This window comes from Arachis hypogaea, chromosome 1, assembly GCF_003086295.3.
Source record: "Arachis hypogaea cultivar Tifrunner chromosome 1, arahy.Tifrunner.gnm2.J5K5, whole genome shotgun sequence".
Classification (NCBI taxonomy): Eukaryota; Viridiplantae; Streptophyta; class Magnoliopsida; order Fabales; family Fabaceae; genus Arachis; species Arachis hypogaea.
In genome coordinates this window covers 43,694,083-43,711,685 of record NC_092036.1, presented here as the reverse complement: position 1 = coordinate 43,711,685, position 17,603 = coordinate 43,694,083, and the positions used below count along the sequence as shown (strand labels likewise).

The window sequence follows — 17,603 nt, the reverse complement described above, 5'->3', positions numbered from 1 at the left end:
ACACAGACTCCTCTCTCTCACCGTCAGCCCTCTCTGCCTCTCCATCGCGACCCACTCCTCTTCTATCACCGACATCTGGCTCATCGGATTCGCCACTGTCGACGAGAACCGATCTCCTCTTCTTGTTCCAATTTTGAAGCTTTATTCTTCTGGCCCCTTCCATGGATTGCTTGGTGATGCCGGTCTCGTTGATCTGGCGACGCTCTATGAACTCTCGGATGGGATATAGGTTAGTGGGCAATGATGGGCTATTTGATGGTCATGAGAGGCTGGTGACTGTTGTGGTTGGGAAAGAGAGGAGGGTGTTTATGGTGGAGCCTTTCATCTTGCGAGAGAATTCATTCAGGGTTTTGATGAAAATTTCGATGAAGAAGGCGGAGAAGAATCACTTCCACTTCACGAGCAACAAGAAGAGGGTGATATTTGTGGATGTGGATTCAATATTGTTCGAGCATATGATGTGGCTAATGCAAACTACACACTTGATGATTAAAGAGATTGCAAACTACACACTTGATTTTAATAAAAAAGAGTTCTTGAACAATTACAGAAAAATATAAAAAAATATTTATTTAATATGAAAAAAAAATTCAAATACTTAACAAAAGAAATATCTAGTTATATTTTAGCAAAAATAATTAAATATCTATAAAATTTTAAAAAAATTATGAAATTCTTAAAGAAATAGAAACATTCACATTTGTAATGCAATAAAATTTGAAAAATATATAAAAGAACATCCATTTAGTATGAAAAAGAAATATTCTAATATTTAGCAGAAGAAACATCTATATATATTAATTCGTAGAGATTTTGGATTCACTCAAAGTATTTGTATGATTTTTTGCTAATAGCCTTTTGTTTCTAGCATTGTTGATATCAAATACTGAGTCATAAATGGAATTCTTGCAAGTACAATTGCATTGACATGATCAAATTACAACTACTTTACCAGTCATTAATCAAACTAAAAATCGCGGGTATTAGCCTTTGAAGAATAACCGGTAACAAACTCTGGGTAATTCACTACAAGGCCTTTTTTCTTTTGTGTCCTCTCTAACTAAAAACCGAAAAATGTTCAAGAATAATTTTGATGAGCCAAGATGAAGATATTCTAAGTGTCAGTTTCAGGGTGGTATGGGCGAATAAATGCAGAGTTCATCTGCCAAACTTTGATTGATGCTGTGACAGTGGCATCAGTTGCATTGTTGAAGACGAATAATTTGGCAGCTCCATAGATTGCTCTTGTTGGATACACCCGAGATGTGACACAAGTCCTTCCACCTTGAGCAAAGCTTTCAACTATAGAATGGTCCACCAGTACTCTTAAAGACAACTTTTCACCTCCAAAAACTGGCACAACGCTACCTAACACCTTCTTGTTAACATTCGTTGCTACAGAAGACCTACAAAAAACCAGGGTAACAAAATTTCAATATAAAATATGAAATATACATTTGAAAGTAAATTAAACACATATATTTATACATTAATAAATGATAGTTGATTTAAACAATACCTTGACTGGTCAGAGCAGAAAGTAGTGCGAAGACTTCCATTGAGTCCTTTGGAGACATAGAAGTACAAAGGAGTAAATTCAGAAAGTCCAGCATCTGCTAACACAAGAAGACCAAAAGGTCCCAAGGCACCACGGCCAGAAGCTCCGCCGCTGCTTTCGCAAATGTAGTCTGTATCGCTCTCCGGTAATGTCGTCTCCAGTGCTTCCTTGTCTACTTCAAATTCCGCAACAATATCCAACTGTTACATTATCCAACAAATATACATTAGGCAAGCTACGGAGGCAGGAATCTCGTAGTAATATAACTATATAAGAGGCAAAAATTAACAAACTCAAATAAATCTTTTACAATAATTACTTAACATGTAGTTAAATAAATAGCTATTTAGAAATATACGTTGTAATATAAAAATATATTAGAAAATTGAATAAAATAATTAAATAATACTTTTGTAATTCATTTGGTACTTGAAAAATATTTTTAGACTAATTTGTTATCAAATTTAATATTATTAAGAACAATTTGTCTTTCACCAAATATATCATTTGGTAAAGTATTGTTTTATGTATTTTATTAAGTAAATTATAATACTTAAATATATTAACTTCTAATAAGTTATTATTTTGATTTTACAAGAAAATTAAATGATTTATTTTTAGAAAAAATGAATAAGAACAAGAATTCGAATGTTTTTTTTTTTTAAAGAAATATCATTACATATGAATGAAAAAACCCCTTAGGTTGTGTTTGGAATACAAGAGTTAGAATTCTTAATTTCATTTTAAAATTAAATTCTTTGTTTGAAATGAATAAGAAATACGAATTGAATTAATTTGTAAATTCGGGGAATTTACATTATAAGTAAACTAGAATCTCTCCATTTTCTTTTATAGAAACAGTTGAAATTGAAATGATCTAGTATGTTAAAAATATAAAAATTAATTTTATCATCTAGTTATTTATATAAAAGAGAAGATTTTGGAGAAGAAAAGACGTGGTAAAGATCCACAATAATCTAATGGTGGTCATGGTTATTGGTGGTGATGAAAAATGTATATTAAATAAATGAAAAAAATATAAAGCCAAATAATAATTTTATCAATTTTGAAATAAAATTAATTTTTATTTTACATAATTAATTTCATTTATAATAATATGATTGATTTAATATGTTTTTAAACTTTTAATGAAATAATAATTTAATCATTTGTTAAGTAATATAAAATATTTTAAATATTTTACGTTTTATATATTTCTTTTATGTATTTAAAAGCAAAAGATTATGTCACAAAAAAAAAAAGCAAAGATTATACTTAATTGTGATTTTAATAAATAAAAAAAATTATATCTGTCTATAATGTGCACAAAATTATTTAAGCTTATTTTTAAACACACTCAAAATATTAGCACTGATTATTAATTGTAAAAGAATTAATCTTTAATCTTTTTCCTTTTGATATATTTGTTCATCATATTATATATAGAAAAAAATCTAAAACAGCTCTTAAAATTACTTTAAAAAATAATGAAACTTTTGACAAAAAAAAATATTCAACTGAACTCTTGAATTTTATTTTTATGAAATTGATTAACTCTTATATTAAAAAAATTAATGTTATTTTTTTTTGCACAAAAATTAATTAATCCCAAAACAAAAATATCAAAGATCAGATTAAATATTTTTTTTGTCTGTCTTTTCAAAATAATTGCCACCATAGTGATGTATTCACTCAATTCCTTCTTAGTCAATATGACAACATGGACGCTAACCTGTGTGGCTGTTTCAACTTGTAGTGGAACAACTGAACCAGGCTTGGCCTTCAAATCCTTAAACTCACTGCTTCTCAATCTTAAACTATTCACCTCCTCAACAGGCCACTGAATCAAATTGCTCCATGTCTTCCTATCAAGTCTCACTGTCCTCGGAATGCCCTGCACAATTAAAATATAGCGGTATATTTTTTAGTATATTATAGAAGAATCGAAACCAAACAATGCTTAGTTTGGTAAAGCCTTTTAAAAAGCAAACATATCATCTTTTGTTTAATGAATAAAAAAAAACAAAAATACTATATATATATATATATATATATATATATATATATTAAAATTAGCCATAATATATTTGTGTATAAATATATATTGTTTAATTTATTTTCAAAATATATTTTATATTTCACCATATATTCTATACAAATTGTTAAATTTGACCTCTAACATAAATAAAAAAATAGGTTAATAGTTAAATTAGTCCATAAAAGATAAGATATTTTTTAAATTTATCCCTGAAAGATTTTTTTAATTAAATTAGTCCTTTAAAAATTACAAATTAATCATATTTATCTTCTAGTTACTCTATTAATAATTTTTTTAATGATTGATATTGTAAAACGTTACTTAATAACATATATAATATCTAATATGTCTAATTAGATATTGATTAGATATATTTATGAAAATTTATTAATTTAGTCATTTTTTTCAATTACAAAAATCTTATTCCTAATATAACCTAACGACTAAATTGATAAATTTTCAGTAAGCATAGTTAATCAACGTCCAATTGTACATGTTATGTGTCATGTATGCTATCATCAGTTAACATTTCACATCATCAATCGTTAAGAAAATTGTGAGTGAAGTAATTGAAGGACATATATGATTAATTCGTAATCTTTAAAGGACCAATTTGATTGAAAAAATCTTTAAAAGATGAATTTAAAGAATGTCTTATCTTTCATGAACTAATTTAACTATTAACCCATAAAAAAATTATATACTTATACTTGTTTTATATTTATATTTTCTACAAATTTTTTAAATATTAAAAATTATTTCACCAAACACAATTATTATTTATACTTATTAAATATTATTTTGAGTTTAATTTTATCAAACATAAGTTTGAAAGACACTATTGTTAAAATATAAAAGACGAAACTAAAGGCTTCAAAACGCAATACCTGAAGTGATGCCCAGCTCTTGGTTCTATCAACACACTCGCTATCATACTCTGTAATCCAACCCCACAAGATTCTCCTTTGCTTACTTGGATCAAAGAATGTCTTGGAAGCATAGAAATTACCATAGTCATACCTCAGTCCAATACCAACATCATTCTTAACATCATCAGGCAAGAAGCTTGCAAGCTTCTCATCATAAGAACCAATTGCATAGTAATCATTTCTATCATCATCCAAGCTCACCTTCACCACATGCTTAACACCATCCCCATAGGCAGAGGTATCCAATCCAACATCATTGATGCTTGACACTGGATAAAAGTCAACGCACTCCCACATACCGGTTCCCTGCACGGCCCGGAGCCACCCATTCTTGAGCTCGAAATTTTTGAAATCCTCAGTGTCATAGATAAGCGCAATGCCGGTTTTGTTGATCTTGGACCCAATGCTGATACGCCACTTGCCTTCCGACGTCAGCATGGCCGTCGTCGGATCGCGGAAGTCGCGGTAATGAATGCCCGGAGGAGGGGATAGAACCGGGTTTTTGTCGTACTTGGTCCAATTCAGAAGGAGAGGGTCGGAAGGATCAGCCGGATAAGCCAGGTTTTGTACTTGAACCGACTCGTTGGTCGAACCGGTGTAGAGCATGACGAGTTGGCCATCGGATAAGATGGTGGCTGAGCCGGTCCACACACCATTTGCATCGTACCATTGGTCTGGAACCATTGCGATTGGAAGGTAAAGCCAATGTATCATGTCCCTTGACACTGCGTGGCCCCAAACTATGTCACCCCAAACGGCATCGTTTGGATTATACTGGTAGAAGAAGTGATACCATTCCTTGTAGTATACAGGTCCTGAGATATTATAATGATGTTTGAATATTAAAACTTTTTACGAATAAAATGATTTAAAGGGTAAATAAAAAATAAATACAAATTTTATCAATAAGTTAATTATAAGAAAATTACCTAAAAATAAAAAAAATAAATACTAAATGTGATCAATTTAAAAACTTTCTGATTCATCATTCATCCATGAAAACATAACTTGGTCTTAAAAAGAAAAGTGCTACTTATTTTTTGTTTATATTTTTAGCATTTTATATTTTTATAATTTTATAAAATAAAAAATAATTATTTTCTTTTGTTTTTATTTTTTTATAAAAAGAAACAAAAATATTAAAATAAAAATAAAAAATAAAACATAAACAAAACGCAATTTAAATGAGGAAAAAAATATTGACATTAAATTAAAACTTTTAGCAGCACTCTGGTAAACGAGAGGCAAAGAGAATAGAGAACTCATTTTTATCAATAGTCACTAAAATTAATAAATATAATTCAAATTATACATTAAAATGTTAATTCATTTAAGAAAGAAAATAGGAATTGCATTAAGTGTTTGTTTGAGCACCATTAAATTAATAAAAAATATTTTTTTATATTTAGCGTATTTGGTAAATTTTTAATAGTAAAAATAAAAATACTAAAAAAATTAAAAAAATATATCTTTTTTGAGAAGTTACCATTTTTATCCTTTTTAAAAAGATTTTTTCTTTAAAAACAAAAAATGTTTTTTTAGGTAATAAATAAATAAATACATACTTTTATATTATTATACCTAAATATAAAAGATTTTTTGAAAAAAAAATCTTAAAAAAATATCTTTTTTTAGAAGTTCACCTAAATAAACCTTAATTCTATTGACTAATAATATTAGTCTAACGCACATATATAACATTACTAAAAATAAAATTTTGTTAACAAAAACTCAAAATTGTGCAAGTAGGGCTATTTTCATTCAAATTATTTCAATATATTTTTCTTAAAGCGTACTCTTTTTTTTTTTTCTTTACTTATAAATATATATTCTAAACTATAAAATAAGATAAAAATCCTCTTACCATTAGGATCTGAAGGGAGCCAAGCACGTTTTCCACACCATCAGAGCAAATCAGAGAAGCCAGACAAAGATAAGGGACGGAAAATGTTAAGTTGAGATAAGAAAGTCTAGAATAAAAGTGCTTTATAATTTAAATTTAAATGAAAAGAAATAATTTTTATTGTAATACAGTAATAAAATATATTGCACCTGAACATATATTAGAATAGTCGTATATTTGGTAATTATTTTTAGTATTTTTAGAATAATTTTGTATTAATAAGAAATGAAAAGATCGGAGACTTAATGAATAGCTAACAAGTATCTACCTGTTTTACAAAATGTGAGTATACTCAATACTTATTTCATTCCAATACAATTTCCATTCAAATAATTTTTCTTTTAATTTTAATAAATAATTTTTCTTTTAATAAAAATTTCTAAATTCAAATTTTGAAAGAACAAAAACATAATTTTTTATATATAAAGAAACGTGTACCAATCCCTCCTATTCAATATTATAGTTGATTATGTTTGATATTGTCGTCACTTAACATTTGAATTTAGCTTGTGTTTAAACATGAAAGATATATAATTGCACGTAGGTTTGCCTCTGTTCCATCTCCATTGTTCTATCTCCATGGAACGTAGAAGACCAAACAAACAAATAAAAAAAAAATTCATTTTATTTTATTTTTAAATTGATTGAACATTTTCGTTTAAAAAAACAAAAATGTTACGCTAACAGAAAAAATTAACTATCAAATTAAATCATTATATATTTATGTATGAATACATAAATTGTTTAGTTTATTTTTAATATATATTTTATATAAATAATTAATTTAGTGATTGTTATGGGGTATACATATATGAGGGCATTAAAAAAACATATAAATGCTCTTTCTATTGATTAATTAATTAACAAGTATGAAGGAGAAGAAGAAGAAAGAGGAGGCATTACCGTTCATCCAGTTCTTATCGGGCTGGAAGTGGAAGGCAGTCCTCTGCCACGAGAGCATGGTGTTGCTCCAGCCAGGGAATGGCTTTGCTCCCAAATGCCTATTGGTCTTCTCCGATACACCGGCCGACACCCCTCGCGAAAGAATTGGCTGTCCATGCGTTGTTCCTTGAACCGCACAATACAAGGTCTCCCCACTATATGCATTGTGAAATCCTATCAATGCCGCTAACGAAATCAGTACCAAGAACCCGCACACTGCCCCAATCACAACCCTTCTGCTCGGTTGCCGAGACCCTTCTTCATTTCCCCCGTTCAGCAAGGGCACGTTCACAGACCAACCCTTCTCTTCTCCCATCTTCTTTTATTATTTTTCCAAATTTTGTTTTATTTTTTTTTATTTACGAGAATGGAGGAGAAAGTAGAAAACTAGAAGGAAGAGGCCGCAGGTGGTTTTATATGAGAGGAGTTAAATTGAAGCCAAACGTGGGGCTCTGTTTGTTTCGTGTGTGTGTGGAAATTGGAAAGAGTTCTATTAACGGGAATGGTCTGTGGAATGCACCAAACAGAAAAGAGAGGTTTTGTATTATGATGCTAATTTAATTAGCTACATGGAAGGGGTGGGTTAACGTGAGAGAAATGCCAAATCACATCACATGAATAATTGAAATTGGTTGGCCAAGAATCCAGCAATTTCGTTAAGCTTTTGGTATAGTTTCAAGACTGTTATTTGTTTATCAAAGATAATATATTCGAGAGAGATTTTTTTTTTCTTTTATAAAATAAATAAAAATTTTAATTCCCAAACCTAATTAAAATTTAAAAATACATTATTATTTTTCAAGATCCATTTTTTTGTGTGTTTTCATAAAATTCAGCCAATTTACTTGGATCATGCTATAATTTAAATCCTATTGATATATTTTATTTTTTTTAATTATTTTTATTTTATTTAAATAATTTAATATTTAAATAGATATAATTTAAATTTAACAATTTAATTTAATTTGATAAAAATAAACATAACCATAATATTTTCATATTATTAATTATATTTATTTATTTTAAAAATTAATAGTTTAAAATCATCAAATTTGAATTAAAATATAATTATACTTATAGTACGCGTACGTTTATTTAAAATTTAAAATTTTCAAATAAATCTACTTTTATTCATTGTAAAATTATTTAAAATAATACGAGTACGTTTATTTAAATTAACAAAATTTAAAATAATACGTGTATGTTTATTTAATTTAAAAATAATACAAGTATATTTTTTTAATTTAAAATTAATAGTTTCAGATAGTTAACTTTTTGAAAACTGGATAAATATAATTAATCATATGAGTACAATAATAATGAGTATTTTTATTTTTATCAAATTAAATTATTAATTATTTAAATTATATCTATTTAAATTTTAAAATTAAATTTGATAATCTAAAATTTAAATTATTTAAATAAAATTAGACTAATTAAAAAAATAAAAATATACCAATACAATCCAAATTATACCATAACTCGAGTAAATTTGCCAAATGCATAAGCAAATTTTATATAAATAGACAAGTTTGTCTATTTGTTAAACAAATTTTATGACAACACCAAAAAATAGATATTAAAAAATCATATATTTTTAATTTGTTTTGGAAATTAAAATTTTTATATTTTATAAAAAAAATTGGAAAAGAAAAAATGAGAGTGGAATGCAATTATGTCTTAGTTTTAATTGAGTAACTATGGTATCACGTGATCTTTTCACATGCTAATCGTTAATTTAGTTATTAGAGAAAACTAAAAAAATTTGGTATTCTAGCTGGTATTGTTTTGGAAAATACTCTGAATCATAGATACTGATTTTATTTTATCTAAAATTAGATGCATTCTTTTTTTTGGCTTTGTATCTATGAGCTAAGCAAGAAGTTGACAAGTGGACAATAAAAAAAGTGCTATAGTTTTAATTACTATATGTACCTAATGGAATTAATTTTTAGATTATTAGGAAAGAAATGTAAAGTATCTTTAATTACAAGAATATAAACTATTATATGTAGAATATTTTGGTTTTTTACAAAAATAAAAAATTTCATGTTTATACTTTTTAACAATTTTTAAATTTTTTACTATTTTAAACATTCAATTATTATATGACAGACAATAACTGCGACATAAACTAAGAAACGATAATATAACCGCTGCCATTGTAATATTATTATAGTGCAGTCTCTGACAAAATTATTATATGTATGAGAAAGATAGTGATTGTTGTCTACGATATTGTATCGGAACTTCTTGCAATATATATATATATATATATATATATATATAAAGATAGTGATTGTTGTCTGCGATATTGTATCGGAACTTCTTGCAATATATATATATATATATATATATATATATATATATATATATATATATATTTCATCCCTCTTAATAACTTTCACCTTTCATCAATTCTTTATTCTTTTTCTCAAACTCAATTTTTCTAAATAACTAACGAGTGTATGGTAATTCACTACAAAAAATAGGGTTAAAACGGCGATTATTTTTGGAAATTATAGTAGTTAGAACCACCATTATTACCAAAAATGACGCCTCCAAAAAACGCCGTTATTTTGGGTGCCATTTTGGTTATTATGGCGGTTTTGTGAGGGTTAAAATAAAAGTTTTTTGAATTGTTTAAAATGGCGGCTATAACAGCCGTTTTTACCAGGTTATAATGGCATCTTTTGTGTTTAAAATGGCAATTTCTAACCGCCGTTTTTACTGGGTTATAATGGCATCACTTTCGTTTAAAATGAAGTTTTTAACCGCTGTTTTTACCAGCGTATAATAGCATCGTTTTCATTTAAAATAAGGGTTTTTAACCGCCGTTTGTACCTAATTATGATGATAATTTTATGCTTTTTAAAATAAGATTGAAACCACCAATTTAAAGTGATATTTTCGAAACTCACTCAAAAATCTCATAATAACCAAAAGGCATAGCAATAAATCAACATTATAAGATGATTTTTAATTCATACATGATCCAAAAGTCATAATCCAAGTCATAATTGAAATATCATAATCCAAAAACAAAGTATCAAAGTAATATTTTTCAATAATACGTCTTAACATATAATCCTTAATATACGTCTTTAACATATCAAGTAAGGTCATGCTTCCTTGTTGCTTGTTCCAGAAGACATACTTCCTAACTCTTTTGGTGATGGAATCTCACTCTCTTGATCAAATTCCTACAACAAAAATATAATTATTATGAGCACGAAAAATGCAAGAAAAAGAAATATATTAATAATAAGTGAATAATTATGAATTTGAATTCATCTAAAAAAATTCACATAAAAGAGCAAATTAAATACGAAAAAGATTTCAAACACTCATCATACACACTAAATTAAAAAAAATCAATCAAAACCAAAATATGAGAAAGATTTCAAACACTTTAATTAAGTCCTTAATAATAACCGAGGATTATATAGTAGTTCAATAATGAAGTATTTAAATTTCTTTCATTCAATACAGGCACACATACATGTTAATTAATTCTGATCTCTGAAAAAAATTTATATGCTTCATCACTGTGAGATAACCTTCTTATTCATTAATCAACAATCAAATAAGCAAATTAACTCATCATCCATGCATGCATATCTCTCTCTACATATTTCGAAGCATTAAATTTGCAACCATAATTTAAAACCATGATATATATATATATATATATATATAACTTAATTATGGGAATATATAATGCTAGTTATTAGATAGTGCGTGTGTGTGTATATATATATATATATATATATATATATATATATATATATATATATATATATATATATATATATATATATATATAGGAGGAATTGAACTACTTAGTTTCATCTTCATCAGAGCAAGTGGTAATGCATTCCTTCTCATCCTCCAAACCTTCAAGAGAAGGATACGGAGAGGAACTAGCACAAAAACGATTATCCAGACCAACAAAATTCACTTAAACAAAGTACTAAAAGATCCGATAACCATCTACATTTCAGTAATTATAAAAGAATTTAGTAATATATGAGGAGCAACAACAATCCCAAACACCATTCTATGTAGGCTGTAGCATATTAAAGCTATAATTGATACAGGAAACTATATCAATATTCAACATATTTCTTGTAATGTTTTTAATTTATGAATTAATCCATAAATAGCTATAGGATTATAACTTCCTAATCTAACAACATTCCATTAATGAATTGAGGAAGGATTTCCTTACTATGAACCTAAGAAATACTGAAGGAGATAAAGCAAAGAAAAAAAAAAGAGGATAATTGTATTTGTACCTGTAAAACTTGTTAAATAGAGAACATTCCAGCTAATTGTATTGGAATTTTACTTCCTTCCTTAGAAGCAATATAGGAGACTAGCACTTTCAATTGCGCTTTAACGGTATCCAACTCTTCTTGCACATTTGGACCACAAGTAGATGATGTGCCATCATCATTTGAAGAACCTAAATTCATTTGACTAATCCTTGTAATGTTGTTCTTGAAAGCAATTGTTGGAACATCTCCCATACCTAAACCTCGAATACGACCAAGGTGCTCTTTCCCAAAAACTACTCCAAGAGCATCAACAGGAGAATTAACAGTTGATTCCATCAGTTGTTGGCTGCTATGTGCTTCAATCTTCTTCTACATATATAAAAAGAAAAAGAAAGAATAAAAAATAGTATTATCTTATAAAAAAGAAAGAAAAAAAATACAAGCAAGTTACTTATTGCAATTTAGTCTTACCGCTATTTCTTTAACCTTTTCATTAACATAACATCCATCTATTTTTTTTTTTTGAGTAATGTCCCACATTTGAACCCTACTAATTTCTTTTCCCGTCTCTTCCGTCTAAAATTTAAGAAAAGTAGAAAAACTCGATCAAAAAATAGCAGCTTGCTAACTTCAATCATGTATATATAATTCATCTAATTATTATTTTTGATAGATTAGATATGCAGAAAATTAAGAGATAATGCATGCATTATATTTGAGATAGATTAGATATGCATGCATTAATTGATTACCAATTCAGCCCTTCTTCGTGTAATTGATTTAGCACCTAAAGTATGAGGAATTATTTGTTTTTGCCGAATTTTTTATTCCTCTTACAAAGTTTTTGCAAGTTAAATTTGGACACAATTAAATAGAGGCAAACATGCATTCAGCATATAACAAAGCTTATAAAAAGAGAGTCAAAAAATAATAATAATAACAATAATAATGGTTTCAAGAGAGCAAAAGAGTGCAGCACTACTGCATGAGAAGTTATCACTAGTTCATTACCAACTCTATATAAAATAAAATACAAGAGCAGGCAGCAGCAATATCTACTTCATATAAGGCTTTTTAGTGGGTATGTCTAATAATTATATATATTCCAAAGGCTGTAAAAAAGGACAACATTTAACTAGGAGAGTAAGTACTTACCTGAGTTTTAGGCTTCAAACGATATTCTACGAATAAAGCCCATTAATCAGGAGCAATATCTTCTGGTGCATTATTTATGATCTTGGTTTTACTCAACCTCGGATCATAAAAATCATTCCAAAACTTTATCCTATGTTCCCTTCATTTTTTGCCAAGCGATTGGAGCAAAAATTGTTTGGCCAAGTTATCACTTATTTTGAAGCAAAATCGAGCCTTCAATATTATAACAAAGAATATATATTAACCAGCAAATATAACTAAATAATGGCAAAGAAATAAGCTTTAGAGTTTGAGTAATCTTCTTACTAGAATAAAAATATTCCATTGATTTTCAAAAAAGTTTGCTAGAATGTCTGACCACTTTTCAAAACTGATTGGAAATGCTACACAATTAGTGGCCAATTGCCCACAAACTCCTGCAAGGAGTCCAGCTGCTTCTCCAATTGCTGCATGATGTTTATCGAAATTGACAATTATGCACAAACCTTCTGCCAAATTATGCACATCCTTTACTAATAAATGAAGGTGTGTACTATCTTCGTATTCATCTAAAATAGACAAATGAGTATAAATAAATGAGTAAATGAGCGACTAAAGAATAAAATAAATAAAATTTGCTGTACTAATAAAATGATAAAGTCTTATTTAATTAAAGCCCTAAAATACAATTTAGTTAATGTTAATCTGCTTTAATTTTTTGGGTATTGCTGCCAGAATTTCGTTCCCTTCCCATTAAAAATGGCATGAAAGCACAAATAGAAGTTTGGCTTATTATTCCTTTTTCTTCATGGCTTCTTTTTCACCGCGTGACTCATGACTCAAAGAATCACACCGCCTAGCCCTGTATGTAGTAGTGATTATTATTCATTGGCAGATAACTTAGTCGGACATAATTCTTAAGGAATCATGGCTGCTTAATTAATATATAATAATTTCACACACTAGTATTCTCTAAACCAATAATGTGTTTGTTCTTTATTTTAGGTTCCGAATGCTTCTTGCTTTTTGAGCTTCAAGATAATATATTTGAAATTTCATGCACGTTTAATTAATGACTTGCATGCTCAAAGTGAGAAAAGAAACTTGCTCCTAATTCGTAGGCTTTCTTTTTATAGTATTTCTATTTATTTTTAATCCTGCTTAACTAATTACAAGTTTAATAATTATGTCTCTGTCTTAGTTAAATAATGTGGGGACCGTAAGACGAAACTTTTAGTTATATTAGTTAATTGATGAACTTAATTTGATAATAATAACATAATAAAACATCTATACATGCCTATGGCATCAACATTCTAATAATGTTTAGATTCACGTCCACGTTTACGTCTAGGTTCGGATGGATGCTTAGAAGAATTTGAAGCTGCCGACTTGTCTCGGGATGAACTTGCAGCTGCTGACGACTTGTCCGGGAGGAACTTGAAGCTGCCAACTTGTCCCAGGAGGAATTTGAAGCTGCCAACTTGTCCCGGGAGAAATTTGCAGCTGCTGCTGACTTGTCTTGGGAGAAATTTGAAGCTGTCGATGTCTCTCGGGAGAAATTTACAGCTGCTGTGGACTTGACTTGTGATGCATTTGAAGCTGCCGACTTGTCTCAGGATGAATTTGCAACTACAATTGACTTGTCTTATGAAGAATTTGCAGCTGCTGCTGCTTTAAGTATATTCTTGTACCCTTTTGCTTTGGTATATCTGCATAATAGATCAAGAAATTTGGCAAGTTACATATCTGCAAGTTAAATTTGAAGACCTGGTAACTAGTATGTATTAGCAGGCGCTACTATAATGTAACCTATTAACATTAGTTGATCTCACAGGAACACCAAAATAATAGTTGGAAATAAAATAATTAATAAGTATAGATAAAATGTGAATTATAACTAAATGAAAACTTAAATATAAATTAATTTAACCTACTAACTATTCCGACATGTGCTCGTCTTCTCCAATGTCATCATCTAGTTGTTCATCATCTACCTCATCTCTTAACAATGATAGATTATCACCATTTTCAAATAAAGAATCCAAGTTTTGCTCTAACCATGGCTCATTCTCGCATGCTTCATCATCTTCATTTTCCCCCATATCATATGAGTCTCTTGCCTTCAAATGCACGACAACACTCCAATCTTTGTTCACTTCATCATTGACAAAATACACCATTTGAGCTTGTGAGACTTTAATATATGGATCATCTTCCTCTCGGTCACCACTATGTATTACTTGTGAAAAATTAACAGAAGTAAAACCCCAACTATCCTTTCTACAACCTCATTCTCTAGTGGTGTCAGCCCATTTACATTTGAATAAAGTAACATGAAATTAGGCATTGTAGTTTAGTTCTATAATATCTTCTAATTTGCCATAATATGACAAATCAGCATTCCTAACATTAGCATCACTAGCGCTAGCAACACAAGAAGTTGAAGACATTAAGAAAACTCCACTATTCTGGGTCTTTAACCTATTGTCTCGATTGGTAGTTCGAAAGGAGAACCCATTGATACTAAATGTAGAAAACCACTTGGCATATCGTGATGGACCCCTTGCTAAGTATCTCAAATCCTCATGCACAGTATTCATAATGTCTGGGTTCATAAGCTATTATGATAGAACAACATATTAGTTATTATATCCATAAATACTGCTCAATATTAGCAAAAAATATCACTTTTCTATTTATCTGCGTAGGAAACCAAGTAACAAAATCTTTATTGACTCTTTTTTCTATCTCTACATTTGAAGGCCTTCTACCCTTAGATCGTCTTCGTACAAAATCTTTGAAGTCACTGTTAGATATGGAAGTTTAACTCTAACTAAACAACTATTTTCATGTAAATAAAAAACATGTACGCAAATCCTTAAGCACTTAATCAATGAACGGTTTGATATATGGACAATTTAGAACCATATAGCGATGTGCTTGTTTTTTTTCCATAGGTGACAACTCAAATACTGTGAAAGCTCCCTTAGAGTTACTCATTTGTGGAAAAAGCGAATCAACATGTGTACTGTAATTACCATCCGAACGATCATCAACACGTGGTGGCCTATTAAATCTTGTCTCAATCCCTTCTAAGTATCGAGAGCAAAATGTAAGAGCTTCTTTAGCCACATATCCCTCAGCTATAGAACCTTCTGATTTAGCTTTGTTTCGTACATAGGACTTCAAATGTCCTAAATACCTAGTTTGTATAATTGGCTTTAGTAAGCAAGATATAACTAAGTGACAGATTAAATGAACAATGATTGAAAAGAGATATTTACGTCTCAATAGGATACATCCACCTATAGTGTATTAGTCCTCCAAGTTTTGCTTCATCAACTAGATGACAGGTTAAATGAACCATGATTGTAAAGAAAGAATGAGGGAACAACATTTCTAAATGACAAAGGGTAAGGATTATTCGAGGTTGGAGCTTCTCAAGTTTAGTAAGACTTAAGCTTTTAGAGCACAACTATTGAAAGAATGAAGACAACTCTATTAGCACTGCAGTAACTTTATCTAGTAGCACAGTACATATGGAAATGGGTAATAGTTGCTGCAGAAGGACGTGGCAATCATGGCTCTTCAATCCAGAGAGCTTTCTTTGCTTCAAGTCAACACACTGTAAAATATTACTCGAGAGACCATCTGGTACTCTAATATTCTTTATAGTACGCAAGAATATATCTTTCATAAAATTTGACATTGTGAACAAAGATGGATGATATCTCCCATTTCATCTGGCCATAAATCTTTTCTTATACCCATTTCTTTAAGATCCTTACGAGCTTTGAGATTATCCTTTGACCTTCCGGTCTCATTGAGCAAAGTGTATAACACATTGTCGCAAACATTCTTTTCAATATGCATAACATCTAGATTGTGGCGCAATAAGTTAGACTCCCAATAAGGAATATAAAAAAAATGCTTTTCTACCTCCACATCCCCGATTTATCATCTTCTTCAACAACTTTTCGTCGAGTCCTCTTACCTTTACTTGCCTATAGTTCCTTCCCGAATGAAAGATTGATGCCTTCAAGTTGTTCCAATATTTCTGACCCTGTTAGTGCTGCTGGAGAATTCCTCAACTCAACTTTTCCATTAAATTTTGCATGACTTAGCCTAAACTTATGACCCCTTTCTTAGGAACGGTGATGCCCCAAAAAATACCATTTTCTACCATGCTTTAATCTATATGAATCAGTGTTGAAGTTACATGTGGGACAAGCATATTTACTGTGTACGTTCCACCCAGATAAGTTACCAAGGCCTGGAAAATCACTAATTGTCCACAGTAATACTGCTCGCAATGTAAACATTTCATTCTTGAACCTATCTAATGTTTGAACACTATCATGCCACAACTCTTTGATAAGAGGTTGTAAGTATACGTCTATGTTGTTCCCCGGCATTTTCTCTTTGGGAATAATCATTGACAAGATAAGTGTTGCAACACCACCTCCATCTACATGTTTAACAGCTAAGATCTCATCTCCATTTTTCATCTTGAGCTGGAGTGCATCAACAGTTAAAATAAGTTCAGTTAACAACATAGTATAGCACAGTACTAAACACAAATTTCTTATATTCTTTTACAGCATAATTTAGTGTATTTTCAGAACATGCTTAACTGTTTATTTTAATCTGTGAAAGTTATTAAGCCACCACAACAAATAAGAGGTCCTCCTTGTTAATTGTCTCATGACAAAAAACATATATATAATTTACACAGTTGATGAGCGGATAATTTATACGCTTTTTGGCATTGTTTTTAGATATTTTTTAGTAGGATCTAGCTACTTTTTAGTATATT

The 17,603-nt window shown here is 29.4% G+C and overlaps 1 protein-coding gene across 1 annotated transcript; it reads right to left on the bottom strand.

Annotated features, from left to right (window-relative positions):
- Positions 1-903: 903 nt before the first annotated feature.
- On the bottom strand, positions 904-7,851 carry LOC112803145 (acid beta-fructofuranosidase-like). Its single transcript, XM_025846649.3, has 6 exons — positions 7,332-7,851; positions 6,390-6,398; positions 4,484-5,340; positions 3,291-3,452; positions 1,520-1,758; positions 904-1,406 (listed from the first exon to the last, which is right to left on the bottom strand). The coding sequence occupies exons 1-6, from the start codon at positions 7,684-7,686 to the stop codon at positions 1,115-1,117; spliced, it is 1,914 nt and encodes a 637-aa protein (XP_025702434.1). The 5' UTR covers positions 7,687-7,851; the 3' UTR covers positions 904-1,114.
- Positions 7,852-17,603: the final 9,752 nt, after the last annotated feature.